The sequence below is a fragment of the Oncorhynchus nerka genome, linkage group LG12, assembly GCF_034236695.1.
Source record: "Oncorhynchus nerka isolate Pitt River linkage group LG12, Oner_Uvic_2.0, whole genome shotgun sequence".
NCBI lineage: Eukaryota > Metazoa > Chordata > Actinopteri > Salmoniformes > Salmonidae > Oncorhynchus > Oncorhynchus nerka.
In genome coordinates this window covers 73,424,468-73,443,544 of record NC_088407.1, presented here as the reverse complement: position 1 = coordinate 73,443,544, position 19,077 = coordinate 73,424,468, and the positions used below count along the sequence as shown (strand labels likewise).

At 43.6% G+C, this 19,077-nt stretch overlaps 1 protein-coding gene across 5 annotated transcripts in view; it reads right to left on the bottom strand.

Moving 5' to 3' along the window:
- Positions 1-3,764: 3,764 nt before the first annotated feature.
- The window catches only part of LOC115138711 (F-box only protein 34-like), a 30,004-nt gene continuing 14,691 nt past the window's right edge, over positions 3,765-19,077 (bottom strand). For 3 of the 5 annotated variants that reach the window (XM_029675841.2, XM_029675843.2, XM_029675842.2), the window contains exons 2-3: positions 15,786-16,012; positions 3,765-7,700 (exon numbers count right to left, since the gene is read on the bottom strand). In XM_029675841.2, coding sequence (XP_029531701.1) covers positions 5,207-7,700; positions 15,786-15,889 — 2,598 coding nt within the window. In that variant the 5' untranslated portion in view covers positions 15,890-16,012 and the 3' untranslated portion in view covers positions 3,765-5,206. Of the gene's footprint in view, positions 12,386-15,785; positions 16,013-19,077 lie in introns of those variants that run through there. The other 2 variants (XM_029675844.2, XM_065025796.1) reach the window with 2 other exon arrangements.

Sequence of the window (19,077 nt, the reverse complement as noted above, 5' to 3'; positions counted from 1 at the left end):
GTTCAGGCTCGACGTGTACGATATCGTGTTGCAGTTCCTACCAATATAAAGCAACTTTGCACAGCTTTTGTAGAAGAGTGGGACAACATTCTACATGCCACAAACAGCCTGATCATCTTGATTCTAAGGAGATGTGTCACGTTGCATGAGGGAAATGGTCACCAGATACTGACTTTTTCTGATCCACGCCCCTACCTATTTTTAAGGTATCTGTGACCAACAGATGCATATCTATATTCCCAGTCATGTGAAATCCATAGATTAGGGCCTAATGAATAAAATTGACCGATTTCCTTATATGAACTGTAACAGTAAAATCTTTGAGATTGTTTCATGTTGCATTTATATTTTTGATCAGTATAGAACCTGATCGCTGTGTTCTACTATTGCCTGTTCTCTTCTTTAGACATGCATTTACAGATGGACGTCTTAAGCGTTTGCTTTATTTTGTCTTTGGGGCTTGTGGAACATAATTTGGAAATCAACGGTAATACAGATTATGCATTAATGCAAAATGTCACAATGAGCACCATTTCCCTAGACAACTTGAATGAAGATCTCTAATGACCAATCACCACATCCTCATCAACCGCCTTGGTTTCTCAAATAATTGCCTCGCCTGGTTCACCAACTACTTCTCTGATAGAGTTGTGTGTCAAATCAGAGGGTTTGTTGTCCGGGCCTCTGATAGTCTCTATGGGGGTGCCACAGGGTTCAATTCTTGGACCATCTCTCTTCTCTGTTTACATCAATGATGTCGCTCTTGCTGCTGGTGAGTCTGATCCACCTGTACGCAGACGACACCATTCTTTATACTTCTGGCCCTTCTTTGGACACTGGTAACCCTCCAGGCAGGCTTCAATGCCATTCAACTCTCCTTCCGTGGCCTCCAATTGCTCTTAAATACAAGTAAAACTAAATGCATGCTCTTCAACCGATCGCTGCCTGCACCTGCCCGCCTGTCCAACATCACTACTCTGGACGGCTCTGACTTAGAATATGTGGACAACTACAAATAACTAGGTGTCTGGTTAGACTGTAAACTCTCCTTCCAGACTCACATCAAACATCTCCAATCCAAAGTTAAATCTAGAATTGGCATCCTATTTCGCAACAAAGCATCCTTCACTCATGCTGCCAAACATACCCTTGTAAAACTGACCATCCTACCAATCCTCGACTTCGGCGATGTAATTTACAAAATAGCCTCCAATACCCTACTCAATAAATTGGATGCAGTGTATCACAGTGCCATCCGTTTTGTCACCAAAGCCCCATATACTACCCACCACTGTGGCCTGTACACTCTCGTTGGCTGGCCCTCGCTTCATACTCGTCGCCAAACCCACTGGCTCCAGATCATCTACAAGACCCTGCTAGGTAAAGTCCCCCCTTATCTCAGCACGCTGGTCACCATAGCAGCTGTAGCACGCGCTCCAGCAGTAAAATCTCTCTGGTCACCCCCAAAACCAATTCTTCCTTTGGCCGCCTCTCCTTCCAGTTCTCTGCTGCCAATGACTGGAACGAACTACAAAAATCTTTGAAACTGGAAACACTTATCTCCCTCACTAACTTTAAGCACCAGCTGTCAGAGCAGCTCACAAATTACTGCACCTGTACATAGCCCACCTATAATTTAGCCCAAACTACCTCTTTCCCTACTGTATTTATTTTGCTCCTTTGCACCCCATTATTTCTCTCTACTTTGCACACTCTGCCACTGCAAATCAACCATTCTAGTGTTTTACTTGCTATATTGTATTTACTTCGCCACCATGGCCTTTTTTTTGCCTTTACCTCCCTCACTTGCATATAGACTTATTTTTCTACTGTGTTTGCTTATTCCATGTGTAACTCTGTTGTATGTGTCGAACTGCTTTGCTTTATCTTGGCCAGGTCACAATTGTAAATGAGAACTTGTTCTCAACTTGCCTACCTTGTTAAATAAAAATAAAATAACCTTTATAACCTACTAGTGACATAGGTTGTTTAAAAAAAGGATTCATGCGATTTCTCTTCCATAAAAGTTTGCGTTGAACCAGAAGCATGTGTTAAGTGGAGTCAAGTGTTTTGTACAACTATGTTCAGATGGACTCAAGGGCATTAATTAGTGTTAGCTGCACTGCAAACCCCAAACTATTGTAACCAGAAAAACAAGTTGACAAAATCTGCTTTTACACAGGCAACTCAATTCTGATCTTTTTTTCCACTAATTTGTGTGGATCAATTAGATCAGCTGTGAAAAAGATCTGTGATTGGTCAAAAAAAACAATTAGTGAAAAAATGATTCAGATTTAGGCTGTGTAAACCCAGCCATAGTAACCTTCGCTTGCTGGTAAATCTATTTATTTTGTATGGCAGGCAGGCAGGCAGAGACTACAATGTACATGAAATACACAAGGCCTGCTAGTACTCAGATTTAAAAGAGCTCTAACAAGTTTGGATTTAGATGATCAGCATCAAAACCACAATATATTAATGCATTTTATTGCCAAGCCTTAGTCATCCCCTGGTTGTGACTTAAGGCACCTGAAAAAAAAAAAAAAAATTGCATATGACCATTTCAGGAGGCAGACAATATGAACCGGGGTTGGACTTAACACCCTTCGTTTGGTACATTGCTTACTCATCTCACCTTCCCTTTTAAAATGGACAGTCCAGACCCTTTGAGAAATCAATTTTTATATTACATTATAAAATTGACCAGCAGTGAATCTCCCTCAACTGTTTGACATGACTAAATATCAACTTCCAGAAATTCATTTTCACAGCAAGGCATTGATGAAGCTTTTATAATTCGGTGGTGCTCTTTTCCAACACACCTGGACCCTAACCAATTCCCCTCGCCCCAGTGAAAGGCAAGCATACCAACCAGCTCTACAGTACAGACCTTAAGTTGTGAAGAACACAACATTGACAATTGAATGTTATTGAATGACCTCAAGATGTGATAAATGGAAAGGAGTGACATGTATGGCTGGAGTCCCTCCATATATTCATAGTCAATACTCAGCCTTGTCTCAGGATGGTAAGTTGGTGGTTGAAGATATCCCTCTAGTGGTGTGGGGGCTGTGCTTTGGCAAAGTGGGTGGGGTTATATCCTTCCTGTTTGGCCCTGTCCGGGGGTGTCCTCAGATGGGGCCACAGTGTCTCCTGACCCCTCCTGTCTCAGCCTCCAGTATTTATGCTGCAGTAGTTTATGTTTCGGGGGGCTAGGGTCGGTTTGTTATATCTGGAGTACTTCTCCTGTCCTATTCGGTGTCCTGTGTGAATTTAAGTGTGCTCTCTCTAATTCTCTCTTTCTCTCTCTCGGAGGACCTGAGCCCTAGGACCATGCCTCAGGACTACCTGACATAATGACTCCTTGCTGTCCCCAGTCCACCTGGCCGTGCTGCTGCTCCAGTTTAAACTGTTCTGCCTTACTATTATTCGACCATGCTGGTCATTTATGAACATTTGAACATCTTGGCCATGTTCTGTTATAATCTCCACCCGGCACAGCCAGAAGAGGACTGGCCACCCCACATAGCCTGGTTCCTCTCTAGGTTTCTTCCTAGGTTTTGGCCTTTCTAGGGAGTTTTTCCTAGCCACCGTGCTTCTACACCTGCATTGCTTGCTGTTTGGGGTTTTAGGCTGAGTTTCTGTACAGCACTTTGAGATATCAGCTGATGTACGAAGGGCTATATAAATACATTTGATTTTATTTTATGTTGTGACAGGTACACTTCCTTCCAGTTTAAAAGAGACAATGAAAAGGTAGGGTATGACAGTTAAAACCTCCAAATTAATGCGCTTTATTGGAAGTAAAATGCATTTACAGAGAATACAGCAGGAATATACAACAAAGTAAAAAAAATATATATCTGGGAGCAAACTACTTTTAGAGACCATTATTTTTCCCATTTGTCATCAAGCCTGATTCTTTTTCTTTTAGATCATGTCCAGTTAGTCATTGTAAAGAACAGAAACACTGAGGTGACATTTCCCATGTTTCCCTTCAAGAAGTTATAGCATTATAAAAAGAGGGATATTAATAACAAACTCGTCCCAAATGGCACTCTTTTTCCCTATATAATAACACACTACTTTTGACCAGAGCCTTATGGGCCCTAGTCAAAAGTAGTGCATTATATAGGGAAGTGTGTGCCAATTCCAACACACATAAAAAAAAATGTTAGAGAAAAAAAAAACTGTGAGCTGTAATAAGCATATGGGTTACAGACTGGGTTATACATCTGGGACCCACTGCAAAAAAAACACCCAATAATAATTCAGCAATATACACATGACAGGGTAAATACCTTTTTCTTTTTACCAAACTGAAGCTAATAAATGCATTCAAGTCAAGTCATAGATACTCGTGCTGCTCGTCGCTTATTCTCCCTGTTTTTGATATAAGACTCTGTAGCACTATGTACAATGTAAACACAACCGGACACAGAGCAAACTAGTTTCAATCAGATCCAAAACCAACAACAAAGCCTCTCTGACCCGGAGCCTGATATAGTGGAGTGGGGATATAGATTCCGTTACCCAAATGGCGCCCTATTCCCTATATAGTGCACTACCTTTGACCAGAGCCCTGTGGGTGCCTTATATAGGGAATTAAGTGCCATTTGGGAAGCAACCGGGATATGGAATAGGGTTGATTCACATTTTGCATAAACCGAGGACCTGCAGCCATGTATGCATTCACTTAGACAACATAACACACACTGAGTAAATCACTTGTGGGTGGGATACACTGCATAACATTGATAGGCTTTACCTTGACTAAAGTATCTATTCCAATGTAACGGTCAGTTGATGCATAAGGAAAGAGCTATGGTAAGGAGGGACACATTAAGCATCAACACTGAAGACAAAGACTCATTAAAGCTCTTCTCTTCAACACACACTTATCAGAACCAGAGTTTATGCTTCAACCCAAAACATTGAAGCAAGTAAATAGAATACCCTGACAGAATCCTTTGAGGATTGAGAATTCTGACCACGGTTAAAGTGCTCACAATCTCAGAGGACCTGAGGGGTCAGAGGTTAGGGGTCAGGAGGGGGAAGTGGTAAAGGAAGAGATCCAGCAACATGATTTCCCTCAAACTCCCCACAAATAAATGCACATGCACATATGGCAAGAGACAGACATCAGCCCTCAGACAAAATAAAGCACAGAGAAGTCAAGTCAGTTCTCCTCCCATTGTCTGTACCACTACTCCTCAGAGACCTCCCTGGGTTTCTTATAGATTGGCATGTTGATACTATGGAAGGCGGGCACCCAGCGGTTGTCATGGAGACCGACGTTGCAGCCGGGCGTGTCTTTGTGGGAGCCATGGCAACACATCCAGTACCCGGGGCCGTAGGGCAGCGCCTGGCAGTAGGGCTTGTGGTGCCAGCGGCAGAGGGACACGTCGCCGCGCCCGTACCGCTTTTTACACTGCTTGCAGGGATCGTCTTTGTAGCGGGGGTCGCACACCCAGCGGGAGTCCGCGGGGCGCACGCCGTAGCTCTCGATGATGAACTTGAAATAGTGGCAGGTGCACTTGAGCGCGGCCAGGCTCTCTGTGGGCAGCAGGCAGAAGATCTTGATGATGATGTGATGAGGCAGGAAGGACATGTACTGCTGGGGTTCCAGAAGCAGCTGGATTTTAAAGCGCATCTCCAGGAACTCGTGACACACCATGCGGCGCAGGGGGAAAGGCACTGTCTCACACCGGCTAACATCACTCCCCTCTCCCTCACTCACCGCCTCGTCCTCCTCTTTGGCCCAGTTCTCACTGTGTGATATGGGTTCAGGGAGTAGAGAAGTGATAGAAGGGTCACAGGGCTGAATCTTGGAGGGTTCTGCTGAGTCTCTGGTGGGTTTAGGGCTGGATTTCATTTCCTGGGGGGTGTGTGTGTGGGTGGGAGTATTGACTGTGTGTGGGAGTGTGTGTTCAAGTACCACCTGTGAGGGCAGAGTGTGTGAGAAGAACAGCATGCCTGGGAGGGGCTCCTCACACTGTAGTTTACTTCTGCTCTCTGTACTGCTGGACCTGGCCTGCTCTGACAGGAGCTGGAAGTGCAGGTTCTGCCCAGACTCTACAGCCCTGTTCTTCTTCTGCTGCCCCAGGCCCTGGGCCTCACAGCTCTCGTCTGGCTCTCTGACAACAGAGGCGCCACACCCAGAGTCTATGCTGCGAGACGGAGAGGCTGAGTCAGAGGTGCTGGAAGCCAACTGGGCAGCTTCACGGCAGCTGCTGGGAGCTAGTTTGTCCGTGTGGCTGGTGTTTGCAGAGGGATAGCCAGCAGAGGGACTAATGTGGCGGTGCGGCACCCTGGTCGTCTCCTCTAGTCCATGGTGGGGCCCAGTGGGAGACTGAGGTGGTGGTGGCTGGGCTGAGATGGAGAAGGCATCTGCTCCTGCCAGCAGCACCCGGCCCACCCTCCTCCGCAGGCTGTTGTTGCGCGAGAGACTGTTGTTGCGTGAGAGGTTGTTGCGCGTGAGGCTGTTGCGTGAGAGCTCTCCCCCAGATCTGGACCCTTCCCTTCTAACACTCTGGTGCTTCAGGCACTCTGACTCCAGCTTGGCCACCATGTCTGACACCTTTACACATTCTGCCTCATCGGTCCCCTGGGGGTTCTGGTCTGAGGGTCTGGGCTGCTTAGGTTCCAGGGTCAGTGACAGCCCCCTGGTTAAGGTAATGCTTGTGGAGCTCCGCAGAGACACAGGCTTAGAGTCCACCTGCTTGTCGCTGGCTCTCTGCTCCAAGAAGGCCACCAACTCCACCACAGAGAGAGCCTTGTCAGTCCCAGTCTCACTCACCTCCTCACCCTCTACCCTACACACCTGCTCCCCATCCACCCGTACAACCACCTCCCCACACTCAGGCACTCTGGGGCTCTCTCTGAGGCAGAGGGTCACCTCTACAGGGCTGTTCTCAGTGGGGCTCAGTGTCTCCAGGGCTCCGGATGACTGTCTATCTCGGTCCTGGTGGTGCCCCTGAGACACTGACCTCCTCCTGCGCTTGGCCACGGAGCCACCCTCGTCCTCCCAGCAGCTCTTCATCTTCACAGACACGGTCCTCACCTGGCTGCTGCTCACCAAGTCCTCACCGGCCTCTCCATCGCCACAGTTCACCAGGCTTCCACGGCACTGGGGCGAGGCGAAGATGGCGATCTTCTCCTTGGTGTTGCCAGGCTTGATGACAGCCCAGATTTCCAGCGGTCCCTCTCTGTCCTCCCCTTCATAAGAGATTAAGGAGGCCTCCTGGTTCTCAGAGCCTGTAGAAGAGGTGGTGCAGGTGGAGAGTAGCAGGGAGGGGGGGGTGTTGCAGGAGGTGGTCTTGGAGGTTTTACTCTGGGCCCAGGTGGCACTACTGCAGAATACATCCCCCTCGGACTCACTCAGCCTCGAGGTCTGCAGTCCACTGCCACCGTGGTTATTATTACTGTTGTTGAGGTGGTTGGAGCCACTGTTGTCATTACTGCAGCACTGCAGGGTGTTGGTGGATATGACACTGAGGGGGTAGCAGGCCGTACCCTGGCCTAGCCCGTTGCTTATCGGACCAATCAGGGCCACTGCTGGGCGGACCCCCCACACTGTCCTCTGTGACAGGACCCCGTGCTGGCTCACATGAAGGCCTCTCTGGCTGTCTTGATTGGACTCCAGGTAGATCTCTTTCTTCTGCAGTTTGGGGTGTTGCTTGAGATGCATGGCTGCAACCCTGGAACAGAAGGAAATGAATGAGTTACTGTGTTGCATGTGATGTGACCGTCTGACCAGGGGCCTGTTCAGGAAGATGCAATGTCAGAGAATATTCATAGAAGGCAGAATAGCTATTTAAGTCAGCTCTAGTGATTATATTTGTATCTGACACATTCTGAATATTTTACTCTTGGCACAGAGATGCAGAAGGAGAGGAGACAAGGCCAGGAGGAGAACGTTTGCCGTGCCTGTGCCTAACAACCCCCCCGGCAAAACCTCCCTCATGAAAACACTAACAGTGGAAAAGTGTTGGGCTTGCCTTGAAGACTACTGTAGCTAGCCAGCCTACTTTAGATTGGCGTAAGATGCTCTCACTGCAATGGAAGTTAATAGGAATACAACTCTTAGATGGTGAAAACGTCTATCATACATGTCAGATTTCTATACTGGCCGATTTTATTACATGGGAAATGTTCTCTAGAATGAGCCATTGATGATATCGTTGCAATATTCCTAAAGAGAAGTTTGTAATTTAACAGAGGGTCTAACACATTTCTCCTATTTGTCTACCTCTTCAGTCCAGGGTACATTGCATGGCGCAATTACAAATGTCAGACTCCACTGTGTGGTAACTCGATCTGCAGGTTGAACATGGTGAGATTGTAGAATCCTAAATTGATAGTGCAGTTTTTGTTAAGGCAATTTTACAGCTAACTAGCTACAGTTGAAGTCAGAAGTTTACATACACTTACGTTGGAGACAAAAACTTGTATTTCAACCACTCCACACATTTCTTGTCAACAAACTCTAGTTTTGGCAAGTCGGTTAGGACACCTACTTTGTGAATGACAAGTAATTTTTACAATTGCTTACAGACAGATTATTTCACTGTATCACAATTCCAGTGGGTCAGAAGTTTACATACACTAAGTTGACTGACTTTAAACAGTTTGGAGAATTCCAGAAAATGATGTAATGGCTTTAGAAGCTTCTGACATCATTTGAGTCAATTGGAGGTGTACCTGTGGATGTATTTCAAGGCATACCTTCAAACTCAGTGCCTCTTTGCTTGACATCATGGGAAAAATCTAAAGAAATCAGCCAAGACCTCAAAAGAAAAATTGTAGACCTCCACAAGTCTGGCTCATCCTTGTTAGCAATTTGCAAACGCCTGAAGGTACCACGTTCATCTGTACAAACAATAGTACACAAGTATAAACACCATGGGACCACGCAGCCGTCATACCGCTCAGGAAGGAGAAGCGTTCTGTCTCCTAGAGATGAACGTACTTCGGTGCGAAAAGTGCAAATCAATCCCAGAACAGCAAAGGACCTTGTGAAGATGCTGGAGGAAACGGGTACAAAAGTATCTATATCCACAGTAAAACAAGTCCTATATCGACATAACCTGAAAGGCCGCTCAGCAAGGAAGCCACTGCTCCAAAACCGCTATAAAAAATACAGACTATGCTTTGCAACTGCACACGGGGACAAAGATCATACTTTTTGGAGAAATGTCCTCTCGCCTGATGGGGGAAAAAAATAGAACTGTTTGGCCTTAACAACCATTGTTATGTCTGGAGGAAAAAGTGGTAGGATTGCAAGCAGGAGAACACCATCCCAACCGTGAAGTACAGGGGTGGCAGCATCATGTTGTGGGGGTACATTGCTACAGGAGAGACTGGTGCACTTCACAAAATAGACAGCATCATGAGGGAAGGAAAATTATGTGGATATATTGAAGCAACATCTCAAGACATCAGTCAGGAAGTTAAAACTTGGTAGCAAATGGGTCTTCCAAATGGACAATGACCCCAAGCATACTTTCAAAGTTGTCAGGACAACAAAGTCAAAGTATTGGAGTGGCCATCACAAAGCCCTGACCATAGAAAATTTGTGGGCAGAACTGAAAAAGCGTGTGTGAGCAAGGAGGCCTACAAACCTGACTCAGTTACACTAGCTCTGTCAGGAGGAATGGGCCAAAATTCACCCGACTTATTTTGGGAAGCTTGTGGAAGGCTATTTTGGGAAACTTGTGGAAGGCTACCCGACATGTTTGACCCAAGTGAATCTTTTTGGGCTAGGGGGCAGTATTTTGACATCTGGATGACAAGCATGCTCAAAGTAAACTGCCTGTTACTCAGGCCCAGAAGCTATGCATATGAATTGGTAGATTTGGATAGAAAACACTCTAAAGTTTCTAAAACTGTTAAAATAAATGTCTGAGTATAACATATCTGATATGGAAGGCAAAAACCCAAGGACAAACCATCCAGAAAAAAATAAATAAAAATTTCACCAACCATTGATTCCTATGGCTGTCATTTTTAATATGAAGGGAAAACCTCCCAGATTTCAGTTCCTATGAGATTCCACTAGATGTCAGTCTTCAGAAAGAGTTTTAGACTTGTTTTTGGCTGTAGTGTTTATTACGAGTTCTGGTGAATGCGCACACTTTTCGGTTAATCTCCGGTAATGACAATAACGATTCACATTTTTTCATTTATGTATTAGGGTACCTGAGGTTTGATTTTAAACGTTGTTGGACTTGTTTGGAGAAGTTTATTGGTAACGTTTGGGATTCATTTTGTATGCATTTTGAAGGAGGGAAACCGGTGGATTATTGAATGAAGTGCCCCAGCTAAACTGAGTTTTTGGGGATATAAAGGACAGTACCGAACAAAACGACAATTTGTGATGTAGCTGGGGCCTTTTGGAATGCCAACAGAATCTTCAAAAAAGGTAAGCGATTTATTTTATCGCCATTTCTGACTTTTGTGGCGCATCTGCCTGGTTGGAAAATGTTTTTAATGCTTGTGTGTGCTGGGCACTGTCCTCACATAATCGCATGGTGTGCTTTCGGCGTAAAGCCTTTTTGAAATCTGACACAGCGGCTGGATTAACAATACGTTAAGCTTTTAACTGATGTATGACACTTGTATTTTCATGAATGTTAAATATGACTATTTCTGTGATTGCAATTTCATCAGAAGTTGTCGATGGGACGCTGGCGTCCCACTGATCCGCAAGAAGTTAAACAATTGAAAGGCAATGCTACCAAATACTTCTGACCCATTGGGAATGTGATGAAAGAAATAAAAGCTGGGAAACACATGTTAAAACCACTTAAGCCTACCCCCTACTTTATCGAACATTCTGTTAAAAATCGCGCAACATTTCAGCGTCCTGCTACTCATGCCAGGAATATAGTATATGCATATGATTAGTATGTGTGGATAGAAAACACTCTGACGTTTCTAAAACTGGTTAAATCACGGCTGTGACTATAACATAACGTGTGTTTCATCGAAAAGCGGAAGAAAAACTGATCACCAAAATCTGGAAAATATATCAATGCGTCACTTGCATGTATTGTCTATTGGAAAGCAAATTACATGGGGCTGAGATTGCAAGTCCTACAGCTTCCACACGATGTCGCCAGTCTTGTCAATTGCCTGGGCTTTGTTTCTTGGTCAAACGAGTAAGAGAGAGCCCATTCCTTCCGGTCTCCGACAGGATGTTTTGGATGAGAAATTTCCGAACATGATTTCAAGACGTGGAGCTATTGAATACACATCGCCCCGTGATCAATTTGATAGATTATTAACGTTTACTAATACCTAAAGTTGGATTACAAAAGTATTTCGAAGTGTTTTGTGAAAGTTTATCGTCGACTTTTTTAATTTAAAAAAATGACGTTGCGTTTTAAAACGCAGTTTTTTCCTGGATCACACACTTTTCATAGATCAATATTTAGGGTATATATGGACCGATTTAATCGAAAAAAATACCCAATAGTGATGTTTATGCGACATCTAGGAGTGCCAACAAAGAAGATCGTCAAAGGTAATGAATGTTTTATATTTAATTTCTGCGTTTTGTGTAGCGCCGGCTATGCTAATTATTTTGTTTACGTCCCCTTCAGGTATTTCGGGGTGTTGCATGCTATCAGATAATAGCTTCTCATGCTTTCGCCAAAAAGCATTTTAAAAATCTGACTTGTTGGCTGGATTCACAACGAGTGTAGCTTTAATTCAGTACCCTGCATGTGTGTTTTAATGAACGTTTGAGTTTTAACGAGTGCTATTAGCATTTAGCGTAGCGCATTTGCATTTCCAGATGGCTAGATGAGACGCCTGCGTGTCGGGTGGGCTTAGCAAGTCTCTCTCTCGCTGTCACAGACACACAGGACATGACTTCAAGCAGCCACAGTGGGACAGGACAGACAGCAGACAGGCCCTAGTCCTCACAGCCTTACAGGCACAAGTGCATATAAGGCATTCTTCACTGCAGCCCTGGAACTCTGATAATGGGGGACAGAAAGGAGGGGAGGTGGGGCATGTCACGTGACCAATTCAGGGATGGCATGCCGGGGTGGGGGAGGTGTTAGAGGGCAACAAGGTGACAGCAAAGGCACTGGCTGCTTCTCAAAACGGCACCCTATTCCCTATATAGTGCACTAATCTCGACCAGGGCCCATAAGGTACATAGGGAATCAGCTGCCATTTGGGATGCACACTGCTTTCTAGCGGTGGGGTTGGGTTGGCTTCATCTACTCATTGGCTAGCCGGTGAGTGTGTAAAGCAGTGTGTCAAGGAAAGAAAAATTGCAGCCTGTTGTTGTGTGTCCTTGAAAGGCCTGCAGTAGCCCTCGTCACTCTCCTCTCCTTTCTTCTCTCCCACCAGTCCCAGTGTTCTCACTGCTCTATGGAAACCGACAGAAGGAATTCATGTGTCAGGTCAGTATCACGTTGTGTGTGTGTACACACACGGGCAGTCACAGCAACAAGTTAAGAGTGGCACCAACATCAACATGGCTCATATATCTCCATGGCAGCAACTACACTAAGACTTGCACTACTGGCACAATACTCCAACTTTCACTTCCTGGTTTCAATGAAGACACTGCCTTGGCAGCACTTAAGCAGGCAGGAGTCTCAGCTTTCAAGCCAGGGCAAAGATTGTGTTCTTCATTAACCCAGATAAACCAGACTAATTCACCAAGTCCCAACAGTCGGTTTCTGACATTGTCATGACAACTCCTTGTCATTCATTGTCATGGCAAACAGGGGGTGTATGCCTGGAGAGGAGCCAACTCAGGAGTGTATTATTCAGTGAGGTGAAACATTCAGAAACCTTGCAAATAGAAATGTAAGGAATAGAGATACTGAAATGACTCCCTATTCTAGATGACATAATTGTGTGTTCTACACAATATACTTCCATGTGAATGTTTTGTAACCCTCCTAAACAGGCCCCTGGTCTGGCTCGCCAAGGTTTACTGTTGCTTATTATTACACAACCTGGCCAGAAGAGACACTTCCCCTTCCCAGCAGTGTTCAGACCCTACAGAGGCTGCGCCTCAAATGGCACCCTATTCCATATATAGGGGTCTTGTCAAAATGAATGCACTATATAGGGACTATGTGCCATTTGGGGGACACCCCCTAGACATTTCTCAATTACTTGGACTGTGCCTAAAACACATCAGCGCTAATGGCAATTTGAGGGAAAAGTCTAACTTCGCATTAGGTAAAAAGAAAACAAGCGGTCTGAAGTGAAAAGCACAACAGAACTGGCCCTGGGTAGACTGGGGGGTGAGTCATGGGCTCTGATGGGGTGAGCTCATGGATGAACTCAGCGAAAGAGAGCAGCTTTAATTTAACAACCTTTTTTCACTCTCTCCTTCCCTCCCTCTTTCAAGAGTCCATGACTTCTTCAGCATGGGGTGCTGCCAGGGAACTGATCCAACTTCAAAAGTATGAAGTCACATGAGGGTCTGTGTCCCAAATGGCACCATTCTCCCTATGTAGTGCACTACTTTTGACCAGAGACCTATGGGACCTGGTCAAATGTAGTGCACTATATACGGAATAGGGTACATTTGGGACAAACTCGAGCAATCAGTCTGAGGCTCTGCCTGCTGCAATTATGGTGTAACATCACATCATGTTCTTCCTGAGGCAAGGCAGGGAGCTAGTGGGCTTCAGACCTGGGTTCAAATACTACTCTTGGGCTGAGGCAGCCTGAAGCACAGCACAGGCCTGTGTCATAAAGACATGGGTCGTCATTTACATAAGAGGTAAACACAATATACTTTTCTGGCTAGGTAAACAAACCCCAAACAAATAAAGCTGTACGATTTGGACAAAATATCTCATTTCTATTTTTTGGCACAGATATTGCAATTATGAATTGAGGTTTTCAAAAACTTGGGTGACAACATCGCAATTCCATCAGACATGGATAAAACAAGTGTCAGGGTAGAGATCATCATTTCTGACATGAGATAAGATGAATGAATACATTCGTTGCTAAATTAATACAAAGACAAATTAAACAAATCCTTTCCAACATCGTTATTGGCTACAGATAAGATGACACCTACATCCCCAAACATGTTGTTTGGAGGTACACCACTAAAAATATATTTAACATGATCAAAGTATAGTGTGTTATAAGCACAGCAATTATTAATTGATGAATAACATGAGTTCTTAATTTCTATTAATTTCAATTACCATTATGAGTTCTGAAATAATTATTTATTCAGGCACCCATAGGCTGCAGATGGAATGGGAAGCATATGATTGTGTAATTATGTATAAATAAACTCAATCATTATAATTAAAATGATAAAAGTCAAAGTGCCAAAAACATGAGTCTTGTCCAGTCATTTAACGTGACATGTTTCAACTTCTCCCTTAATTTTGTTATAGTGTTGGAATGGCGACTTGGGAGAAACATGTGCGAGAAGGAATCTTGCATCTCCTGTCCAGCTTGTTTATCATCTTCCTGAAGCCGTCTTTGCTGGCTGTCAATAGGAAACATGTCTTTGGCTATGTGATAGGCTCAGTGATTTCTATGCATCTACGGGATGTTTTTCGTAGAGAGTTAACACTTCAAAATGCATTGGCAATCAATGCCTGTTTAACGCAGGTGGCTAGTTGTGGCTGATGTGCTTTACTGCTATTGGGCACTTGTTTTAACCATGCAATTGTGGTAAATTAGGGGATGGTTATACTTTAAATTATTGAATACATTTGTCGTATTGCCTCGTTGTCACCACAACCGGGGTACTTTTTGCACAACACTTGCATTTGTTTGACATCGGTGTGCCTGTAGCAGAAATACTGTCATACCACTGAAGACGCGCCATACTGAAGTTCTCGTTAGCACGCACGTTTTCCACAACAAACTGAGGTAAAGACAGATTTTAAAAATCTAATACTGTACCAGACAGAAGCGAAAACCCAGACAATGGGGCTATAAAGCTGACGCATCCGTTTAGAATGGTTTCACACCACCAAATATGGTAGTGAGAGGAAGTCCAGTCGCAGGTAGTGGGAGAGGATGGAACTAGGTGAAACTGGGCCGTCATTCTGCAAATGTTATTATCTGTGAAACATCTTCTCAATCATTTTTTCTGTTCCCAAAACTAGAATCTGTTACAAACACAGTGCACTGTTTTATAGACCTGACACTTTGCCAAAGTTATTATTATTTGTTAAAGGAGTGCAAAGTCTAATTGAGTTTGTGCACACTTCAGAGGAGAGGCGCTTCCTAACAGAAATATAAAAATACATGCTACAACGCACCAATAAGATATCGCTAGCTTGTGCTTGGCCCACCTACTTGCTTGTTCTGCCCACTATGCTTCATTTGCTCCCACTGTAAATGCCACAGATGAACAATCTTGGGTTGGTTATAAATATCTTTGACTGTACTGTGTCATTGGTAAAGGCCTTTCTCTCCTCACCAGCATCTAAGTGCATGCTCTAAGTGGGGACGCTTGTGATTGGTCAGCATCCACTATGTATGTAGAGTGAAAGGAGTCTAGCGCATCTCCTTGGAGGTACTGTAGAAATAGTTCTCTATTAACAGAGTGTCAATGAAGAAAAATCTCATGTCAATATCGCAATGAATTCGATTAATCGTGCAGCCCTACAAATAAAGCATGACTTGTAGCCTTACTTGGCCATAAACTACTTTAAACTTAAGGAGCCAGGTATGTCATTTGGGGGAGCTGTCCCTTTCACAATGCAGTAGGTAAGTAGAGTGGTGATTTGTGTGTGTGTGGTGTGTGTGTGGGGGGGGGGGGTTACCTCCAGGCTGACTGCAGCAGGTTGGGTGGTGGTGGTTTCCTAGGTTCCCTGTGAGAGGCGGCAGTAGCGCTGCAGTAACTCATAGATTCACATCTCTCAGGCATTCCCTCCAGTCCAGTGAGACTGGTGTTGCGACGGACGATTCTCTCCCGTCTTCTCCCACAACCCCCTGGTCGTCTGCAGGCCACAATCTGATGAGTTTACAGCTCAGGGTCCCACCCAACACACTGTAGGGAGACAGGTACAGGATGTCCAGTTTATTACACAGTTCAGTTTCAGACCACCTTGACTAGGAAGGAACATGGCTGTGTGTTATGCCGACATAACGACAATTAAATTATCCAACAATCATAAGTGAATAACCCTGGCCTCCCAAGAACAATGATCTGAAGAACTGCCAAAGTCAATGAGCCCAGGGCCGATTCAGAAGCAAACACTTCATGACAGAACGCAGCCTGACAGATTGACAGACCAGTTGCAACAAGTAAATATACTAGCAAAATACACAAAGAAATATTGTTGTTGTTCTACTGAATGAATGGCTTATGGGCAATTCCACAGTAACATAATTACAGACTCAGTAGTACTTTGTAAATTGTTCAAAGAAAATGTCCAAAACATTTACTGGAAGAACTGTGCAGATGCAAAGTTGGGTAACAGAATTAATGTCATATCTCCCTCAATTTACTTATGCGACCACGGTTTCAAAAAACTGTTAATAAAAAGGTGCACTATGCAGAAATTGCTCCGCCATTTCCTGGTTGCAAAACTTCTAGTCTGCCTAAAACAAGCATAGAGAATGTAGATAATCATTGTACCATCTAAATCGGTGTGAAATATATTTTCAACAGCCAAAGATAATATTTAATCTGTGCTGGTAAAAGTAAAAAAGAAGCATAACCTAAACTTAACAGGAAGCATAGAAATAAAGCACAGAACAGATCTACCACTTCTTAGACACTGTCTTTCAGTGATATTTACAGTTCTATAACTCAAATATCTATGTTAATCTGGTCTGGGTCGCCCAAAAAGTTACATATTGCAGCTTTAAACATCACTCCGCAATAAGATTCAAAAGATATTTGCAGAAAGAATGGGGGATCAGCTAGGACATGACACCCTGAGTTAGTAAAAAAAACATGTTATTAAACTACAGTAGGTAGTGAATTTACATCTGGTAACGGAATTACATCTGTACTATACAGAAATTCATCATTATGGATAGGTATATCATTCTCGTCATGGTGATGTATCCTGAATAGGTACACAAAAATGGTAGAAATATGCTAAATCCTTCTGTATGTTTGGGTATTATTCTAAACACGGGCTATTTTTCCAATTAGTTCCGTCCCCAAACAAGACAACATTTGGTTGGTCCTGACCAGACCAAATCAGAATCAATCAGATGTCTGTTTGGACATCACAGTAAACTGCATTGTTGGTTAAGGGCTTGTAAGTAAGCATTTCACTGTAAGGTGAAATGTATTGTATTCAGTGCAAGTGACAAATAAGATTTGATTTGTGTAAAGAACAGTAGATATATTCAGTAAAGTACATTACTGTACTCTACAGTACTCCAATTCTTTACTTCACTGTAATGTTCTGTGCGGTACTTCTCTACAATGCCAGTGGAAGGGAGGACAGTAGCAGGTGACCCAACTCTGGTTTGTGACTACTTTGATTTCCCATTGCAGTAATTCCGTAACATTTGGTAACAGATTCACTTAATAATTCATAAACATAACAATTATCACACTAATTGGTAGGTCTACCTTTAAATTGTTACTTCTGTGAACGTTCATTATCCTCCCTCATGCGGGAGAGAAATGTAAAAACATCAGAAAGATGTGGGTTTTTGGTAATAGAGTTACAAGGCACACGGCAATGTTTCTTAAACTTACAGAAGGCAAATCATTTATCCAAAACTAAATATGTGTCGATATCAGTTGGAAGGGGTCTTCAACATTATAGTGTTTATGTATTTCTAATTTTCCTTTTAAACATCTACCAGAAAGTCACAAGACCCCTTTTCCATCTGTTTGACCATAAATCAAATAAATAAAAATATATACACACACATTCCCTTAAAAAAAAAAAAAAACTTTCGCTTTCATTTGACACGCTCCTATGAACTTCACATGTTGGAGCTCATGGCTCCTTTTAGATGGAAATGCCCTTATGTAATGCAAACCTGGCACTTCTAACAAAAACAGACAAAAGGGGAAAAAACAGATGCCTTTACATGGTTTACAATGCATTTTTGTGGTTTAACCACCTTTGTATTGAATTCCCTTAAGCCTCATTTCTAAGACAATCCAATATGAATCTAATGGAGACAAGTCCTAAAAATAACCCACCATCACTGATCTGTAACAAAAGTCAACCACAGTTGGTTAAAACAACAAAGATGTGGCTGTGCATCAAATTATTTCCCCCCTTCAACATAAGTCAGAAATCAAACCAAAATGACAGTTTGTAATATTCATTAGCAGTCATTGACGACTTAAAAACATAGCAGCCTACATTTAGCCTGTCCTTGTAGTAAACTCTGTAGCTTTGTAAAGACAAAGCAAAAGTATTGAACCCAGTCCAAATGCTCATACAGTATAAATGAACTGAAGGCATGGGCTTCAGTTCAAACTAAGCCAACATTGAAATGGAAACATGCTCACTCAAAGGTTGCATCCCAAATGGGATCCTATCTACTCTATTAGTCCACTACTTTTGACCAGGGTCCATATGGCACTGGTCTAAAGTACTGCACTATACATGGAATAGGGATGCCATTTGGGATATTCAATTAAGCCCTTCCCCCATCCTAATTCGCAGGCTGGGGAAAAACAAGCGCCCAGTTTGTTTTCAAAGAGATATGTCAGCCATGAAGACCAGATAAGCCTGAACAAAAGCTGCTTTGGGAACAGTGGAACAGTGACCAGCCAGGGGACTGAGGGGACAGAGGGGAGGGGAAACCTGCTCTGCTTACCATCCACTTGGCTAGCTAAAACACAAGACCATCAGTCACTGAGGGACATGCTTGCACCTCTTGTACACAATGATAATTAAGACTACTGGCCTCATTCCTTTATTTCAGTATTATCTTTTAGCCCAGCACAAGTATTTTCAGCACCAATGTGCATATCATATCACCCTCCTTTTCGTCATGGACTACTGTCCCTGCCAGGGTGGCTGGATAAGGGTGGAAAACGAGTTACATTCCTAAATGTTTGGTTACATTCGAGGGTCAGTACTGGACATGTGATCCTGCATGCTTGCACAATTGTATCTGTTGAGA